This window comes from Apium graveolens, chromosome 6, assembly GCF_009905375.1.
Source record: "Apium graveolens cultivar Ventura chromosome 6, ASM990537v1, whole genome shotgun sequence".
NCBI lineage: Eukaryota > Viridiplantae > Streptophyta > Magnoliopsida > Apiales > Apiaceae > Apium > Apium graveolens.
The window spans coordinates 148,631,919-148,640,128 of NC_133652.1; the positions used below are offsets into that span (position 1 = coordinate 148,631,919).

The 8,210-nt window shown below is 37.8% G+C and overlaps 1 protein-coding gene across 1 annotated transcript; it reads right to left on the reverse strand.

Annotated features, from left to right (window-relative positions):
- Window positions 1-4,106: 4,106 nt before the first annotated feature.
- On the reverse strand, window positions 4,107-4,460 carry LOC141665525 (uncharacterized). The gene has a single exon (XM_074471510.1). It carries the CDS (start codon window positions 4,458-4,460, stop codon window positions 4,107-4,109), a length of 354 nt encoding a protein of 117 aa, XP_074327611.1.
- Window positions 4,461-8,210: the final 3,750 nt, after the last annotated feature.

Genomic DNA, 8,210 nt, shown 5'->3' on the forward strand with positions numbered 1-8,210 from the left:
AAGGTCTTATATGCTGAAAAAACATATATCTCACTAAAGCAATTAATCATGTTCAACAAATATTCAAACACATATTTAAGATCATCTAATGTAACATGCACAAGTTAAACATCAATCCTAGTTACCAGAAAATAATCTAGTGAACTAGTTCAGCATTATCTATGTGTGATGCTATCATGCTTGTGCGAGTGTTAAACATTTAAACACTAAGATCTTATCATGCATTGAATATTGAGAACAAGATATTGCAGTGGTTTAAGAAATTGAAACCTGAGATATGTGAGTTGGACCATCTTCCGAGATTGCTATGAAAGCAAGATATTCATGATTCTCGTCATCTGATCCATCCCAACTCTTTCCCGTGCACTATAATTTTTGACTGGCTGCTTCCCTAAGAAAACATTCTACCTTTGTCACAGCTCTTCAACTGAATCCCTACTCATCCTTGTTTGTCAAGCTTCTCGTTCTGTTGTAGCAAAACCCCTGATAGTTACTTGACACATATGTCTTATCATACCTGTAGCTATCAAATCTTGTTTGTGTCCCAATCTCAGTCTTGTAACCACCTCTTGAACTGGATCTGTAAGAATCTCTGCTTCTGAATAGATAAGCTTGATCCTTGGATATAGCTTATGTATTTCTTGTGAATCTGATACGACCAAACTTCCCTAACATGTTAACCACTGCCCTGACGTCCAGTCCCTCAAGTACTTCTACCTGAGCTTCTTCTGATTTAGCTATCAGTAACTCTTACATTCTATCATGAGGTTCCAACTATATTGCATGTAACTGAGATATTTGTTTGTCCCCACTATTCTATCAGACCTCCACAATTCTTGTTCTCTCTGACCTCCACAATTCCTGCCTGTATGATCTCATTGATTCCCTGATAAATATAGCATTGGTACAAACCACTATGTGACTGTATAATCTGAAATCATGGAGTTGTCTTAAAATCTCCGAGAAAAACTGTACTTGTAAAAATTTCATTCAATTCCTACGTCTGGAAACCCAGTGGTATCCTATGGAGTAAGCTTTTGAGGAAGTTCCATAATTTTCGTCTATAGGTCTTGAAATCAATTTTGTCGGAGTAAGAAAACCATTATCTTCAATTTCTGTATTCGGGAATTTTCCGTCTGAATAGCACATGGTCTTCGTTTTCTTCGAAAGATTAAAATCCACTTTAAAAGCCCGAGGAATCCTGAGTCTACCAATACTTGAGTACCCTTAATTTAATATTTAAGAAAAATTTAAATTTCCAATATTTTAATTTTCTTAGAAAATAAATTAATCAAAAATAAATTTTTACATAAAATTTAATTTTCAAGAATTTCGAATTTTCTTAAAAATTAAATAAAATTTAAATTATTATTTAAGAAAAATTTAACTTTAAGAATTTTAAATTTTATGGAAAAATAAATAAATTAGAAATAAAAAATTATGGGGTAACAAAAATTATTAAGTGTTCTATGGCGACTCAGTGTCCACCTCTGTGTATGTTCGAATAAAAAAAACTAAGTCATCTGTGGCGACTACAGGGTGAACCACACAGTTTCTTTTCTCATTCTTCTATGGCGACAATACTGTATGGCGACTATTTTCCCCTGTGGCGACTCCGGCTGTGGCGAAGGTTCTGTGTGTGACGACAACAACAACAAAAAAAACAACAAGCTACCTTAGATTTATCTGTCAGCCAACCAAATTCCAAAGCCGGCTTTTGTGCCCCGCGCGTGTGTTGTACCGCGCGTGTGCGTTACCAACAACAAACCTGTTCCTCTATCATTAATGTGCGCGTGAACTCCAAATATAGCAGATAAAGGAAACTAAAGAAAATGGCACCTATTTTAAAAACAATTGGCAGCCATATTCAAATCTGGAAGCAAATTAATATGAGGGAATTAATTTAAATTAAAAAATTTATTTACTAAAATGTTAATTAATAAATTAATTTAATTAAATTTATAATATAAATTTATTTAAATTAAGTTCATATAATAAACTTATTTAAATTAAATTTATAAAATAAATTTGCTAAATCAAATTTATAAAATTAAAATTAAGTAAATGAAAATTAATAAAATAAATTAATTTAAGGATCCTGATTTGTGTATCAATCAGTAGGCTCTGATTCCAATTGTTAGGTCCCGAATTATCGTAGAAGGGGGGGTTGAATACAATAATCACTAAATTAAAAATTCTTTTAAATCTTTAGCGGATAAAATATTTAGTGCTCAGTTAGTGGTTTCGTGTTCTTGAGAGGAATAGTGTTTGGAACGATAAAAACGAGGAACACAAGATATTCGGGGAAATATATATATATTCGTATATAAATCCTCGAGGGTGTTACTACACTCCGGTAAATAAATTAACCGGCTACAATCTAAGAACAATAACGTTCCTAGCTACTACAAAGATTTACAAATCAAATCCTATACAATAATCTAGCTTTTGTTTGTACTAGGATTTAATTACCGGGTAACGATTATAATGCCCCTAAGAATATACAAGAGTTAAATCGGGAATTATAACGTTACTCCGGTGAGAAGTTAAACGGATATTCAAGTAGCTTGAACTTCCCTGTAACTCTCCGCTTCTTGTTTTATCAACTCTCTTTTTTTTGGAGAAGAAGATAAACAGTACTCATTTAGATCTGCTGCAAAGTGTAGACTTTATACACAATAAAATTGTGTGGCTGATGTGAGAAGCTTTCTGTGGCGACAGCTTTAATTCTGTGGCGACAGGTGTGTGTGGCAACACCTTGATTACATACTAGGGCGATATAACCTCTGTGGCGACGGAGGGAAGGGAGGACAATCTCTGTGGCGACTTAATATACTAACAGGTACATGATCATGTACTTAAAATCAAAATCCAACTAAAAACATTATGTACATTTATGTACACGTTCTTTTGTTTATTTTTTTTCTTTTCGTTTTCTTCTTTTTGCTTTTTTTTTCTTTTTTTGTTTTTCTTTTTGTTTTCTTTTACCTTTTTCTATTTTCTTTTTCTATTTTCTTTTTCTCCTTTTCTTTTTCTCCTTTTCTTTTCTTTTTAAGTTTAAATTGTAATTAAATTAATTTATAAAATAAACTTAAATATAACTTATATAAATAAACTAATTTAGATTTATAAAATAAACTTACTTAAAGTTTATAAGATAAATCATTTTAAGTTTATTTAATAAATTATATTAAAGTCCATTAAATAATTTATTTAATTTAACAATTAAACTTTGAGCTTCGTCACTCCCCTGAGCTGTTGAGCTGTATATCCCGCGCACCTCTTCTCGTACTTTAACATATAAACGTTCAATCCAAGTACGTTCCTCAACTTAACAATCCTTCTATAAATAATACCCAGATTCCTTTCATGAGCTGTTGACACCTAGTGCAACTAGTCTGGTTCACAGACGACTAACCCCGATTCAGGTCTTCGTATTATAGCCTTGATTACATTGTTAAGCTTGCCTCAACTTTATTGCTTCGAACACTGACTGTCAATAAACAAATGTACTTTCACTGGAATCCTTTCTGATACTTTAGACAACGTTTCCATTAACCTCTGTCTATACCATGTCTTCAATTCTTCAGATTCCTATGCTTCGAACATTGTCTATTTTCAATCAATGCCAATACACTGAAATTTTCCGGTAGCACTTGTATACTGAATCTTCAACATTTCTGAAACCCTGAAAGTCTTGAACCTTTGTTCTTCACTGAGGTATGATCATATTAATGAACTTCTTTCAGTGACCTGTAGACAGACTTCAGGACTTCTTCTAATCTTCCGATTCTTTAGATTTGCCTTATCTTCATTCTTCTTGATATCTTGTGTAGACGTAGTATTATTAACCTGTCATGTTCTAGTGTTGTTATTGTGTTGAGTTATCATGTAACTGTTCATACAGTTACGCAGTCTCACCAACATCCTTCAACTAGTTCCAAGATAGATAATACATGCACTAATCCCCTAGGCTAGGAGGAATTTTATTTCTTTTAGTCTACGATTTGGGCAAAGCCCTAAATATATAACTGAAAATGCAAACATAATATGTAAGGGGCTAGAGCCGCGCCTTACTGATAATACTTTCAGAGATGCTCCGCATTTCATGCTCGCGGAACCATCTTTCCCTCCAAGTCTTCGAGGTGATAAGTCCCCTTCCACAAGATGGATTTTATCTTATATGGTCCTTCCCAATTAGCCCCAAATACCCCATGCTGGGGAATCCTTGTGTTAGTTATAACTTTCCTGAGCACCAGGTCTCCCACCTTCAGCAGTTGTCCTTTTACTTTCTTGTTATAGTACCTTGCGGCAAGCTGCTGATACGTTGTGAGCTTTAACTGGGAGTTCTCCCTTGTCTCTTCCAAAAGGTCTAGTTGAAGTCTCTGAGAAACTTCTGTATCCTCTTCTGCATAACGATCTCTGCGAAGTGACCCCAAACCAACTTCCACGGGCACCATAGCCTCGTACCCGTAAATGAGCATAAATGGTGATTCTCCCGTATTAGACCTCAGAGTCGTGTTGTAAGACCACAACACCTTTGGGAGTTATTCAGGCCATATTCCTTTGTGTTCTTCCATCTTGGTCTTAAGAGTATGCTTTATTATCTTGTTGACAACCTCTATTTGCCCATTACTCTGAGGATGATAGACTGCTGCAAATTCATTCTTAATCTTCAAATCCTCACATAGTTGTCGCAACTCCTTGCTATCAAACTATTTTCCGTTGTCAGAAACGAGTTTGTAAGGGATTCCAAATTTGCATACAATAGAGTTAAACACAAAATCCTTGATTTTCTTTGCAGTAATAGTTGCTAATGGCATAGCCTCTGCCCACTTAGTAAAATAATCAACTGCGACTACTGCATACTTGACATCTCCTTTGCTTTTCAGTAATTCTCCAATAAGGTCAATACCCCACATGGCAAATGGCCATGGACTCACCATAGATGTTAAAAGCGTTGCTGACATAGATGAGTAATTCGCAAAGCGTTGGCGACGATCGCATGCTCTAATAAAGTTTGTGGCATCTTCCTTCATCGTAGGCCAATAATAACCTTGACGCAGAACCTTCATTGCCAGCGAATTATCCCCCGAGTGATTACCAAAATTCCTTCATGTACTTATCTCAAGATGTAATTTCCCTCTTTTTCATCGACACACCGGAGTAGCAGTTGATTGAAGCCTCTTTTATATAAAACTTCATCATATACTACATACGTCGCTGCCTAGTAGCGGAGTCGCCGAGCCTTGAACTTATCCTCAGGGAGTACTCCCTTATGAATATAGGAAAGAATATGCGTCATCCATGTTTCCTTGGGAGCCTCATCTACTTGCATCACTTCTACCTCTGGGATACTAGGGATCTCCTAGAGTTCTAAGGGTATAGATCCCACCAACACGGCTTCCTGTTGAGATCCCATTTTTGCCAGAGCATCCCGTTGCTGTTCATTTCTCGCGGTACACATTCCAGTCTAACCTCCTTGAATCTTCCGATCAGACGCTGCGCGCACCTTAAATATAGTTCTGTTCACGGTCCTCGGGCTTGAAACCCTCCATTGACTTGGTTCACCACCAATTCTGAATCACTCTTTGTAATCAGATTCCGCACTCCCATTTCCAAAGCGATCTTTAAGCCATTAATCAATGCTTCATACTCCACATCATTATTAGTTGCATATGACTTAAAGTGATTTGCGCTTATCAGATGGTGGCCTTCCGGAGATACAAGCACGATGCCCGCGCCTGTTCTTCCATTGTTAACCGCTCCGTCTACATGCAAAACCCACCATGGATGCGGAAACTCTTCTAAAACTTTTTCAGGAGGAGACAGGTGCATCACCACCAGAGCCTTACCATCAATTTCAGAATCAAATTCTAGTAAGAAATCAGCTAGGGCCTACCCTTTGATTGCTGTGAGAGGCATGTATTCTAAGTCAAACTGTCCCAGTTCCATAACCCATTTCAACATTCTTCCCGATGACTCTGGTTTGTGAAGGACTTATCATAGGGGATATGCCGTACGGACTTCAATTCTATGAGCTTGAAAGTACGTGCGCAACTTCCTTGCATCTTAATGCAAGGATTAAGGCATAAACCAACTTTTCCATGCTGGTGTAGCGAGTCTTCGCATCGTGCAACCGCTTACTCACATAATATACTGGTGATTATTGTACATCATCTTCTCTGACCAGTACCGCACTGATTGAATACTCCGAAACTGCCAAGTATAGAATCAGAGACTCTTCATCCAATGTTTTCGACAATATGGGAGGGTTCCCCAGTTGTTCCTTGATCCTCTTGAAAGCTTCTTCACATTCTGATGTCCATATAAAGTCTTTCCCTGCCACTTTGATCGCCTTTAAGAATTCCTTGCACCTGTCAGATGATTTTGATACAAAACGATTGAATGCAGTGATTCTTCCGGTCAAGCTTTGCACTTGCTTTACACTTGTGGGAGACTTCATATCCAGCAGTGCCTTGATCTTGGCGGGGTTAGCTTCAATCACCCTATGATTGACAATGAATCCAAGAAATTTGCCTGACTCAACGCTGAATACACACTTCTGCGGGTTCAATTTCATGCAAAACCTCCTTAGAATGTCAAACATCTCCATTAGATGCTTTACATGGTCGTTTACTTCCTTTCATTTGACCAGCATATCATCAACATATACTTCTATTTTTCTTCAAATCTGATTTTTGAACATCATGTTCACCAACCACTGGTAAGTTGCGCCCACATTGATCAATCAGAACGGTATCCCTATGTAGCAGTACAACCCCCTATCAGTGATGAAAGATGTATGTTCCTGATCGGGGCCGTACATTGGAATTTGATTATAACCGGAGTACGGGTCCATGAAGCTTAACAAGGCATATCCTGCTGTTGCATCGACCAATTGATCGATCCGTGGGAGTGGAAAACTATCCTTTGGGAAAGCTTTGTTAAGATCTGTGAAATCTACACATGTCCTTCACTTCCCATTAGGTTTCTTTACGAGCACCGGATTCGTGAGCCATTCGGGGTAAAAAGATTCCTTAATTAATCCACTTCCAATAGTCGATCCACCTCTTCTTTTAAATCTATTGCTCTTTCCCCGCTCATCAAGAGACACTTCTGTCGTATGCCCGTGTAATTAGGGAAGATGTTCAAATGATGACACATTACTCCCAGGTCAATCCCAACCATGTATGAATGACTCCATGCAAAGACGTCAAGATTCTTTATCAAAAAACGGGTGAGTCTTTCTCTTATCTCAAAGCCTAGCTGAGATCCCACCTTCATTACCTTGGTTGGATCATCTTTATCGACAGGAATAGATATTGTGTCCTCAGCTGGCCCAATTTTCTCAATGGGCATTAGAATTCTAGGATCCAAGTCGAAATCAAAGTCCCAAGGGTCTTCCACTTTCATTCTCATAATTGAGGGAGCGTCTTTATATACAGGAGCATCTACATCAGGACAAGGCACACTTTTACACATTGCAGGTGTAGATGGCACGTCCTCCTTTTGAGGAATATCAACCTTTCGTACATGTTCACTTTCCAATGGCGCGTCTTTCTTTCTAGGAGCATCTACCTTAGGGTTAATTTCCAAACTTTGGAAGGTTTTATTCCTCTCTTCTAATTTTTCTCCATTAACTTCCTCTGCGCAATATTCCCCTTATGGTTCATCATTATTTCTTCCATACTGTGAATTCTCGAAACATTCCCTAACACCAAAGCAGAGGTGTTGGTCACACAGGTTTTTTCTTCCTCCAGATCCTCCACAAAGTAGTGGGCATGAACTTCTCCATTTGGATTTACTTGGATATCCGTCATATCATCCTTGGGGAGGACTGCTAAGTGGCATTTATATCCACTTAGAACTTCCTATAAAGGCTGGGAATGGTGTTTTGTACTCAAGTTTTTTTGTGTTTTTAATGTGTTTTTAATGTGTTTTATAGTGTATTTTGCATTTCAGGCATAATTGGATGAATCAGGAGGTTTAGCATTGCAATTATGCTAAAATGGTGTTAGGAAGGTGTCTTGAATAAAAGCTCGTGGATCACCATCTCAAACCAGCCATAAAAAACAAGCAGAAGAACTTTTTCCAGAAGGTCAGCGCGTCTGCGCTTTAGTAGTGCGCGGTCGCGCCGGATGTCAGAGTTGTAGCGCGCTCGCGCTAGTGAAGCGCGCGCCCACGCCAGGTCGGGATTTCAGAATCTT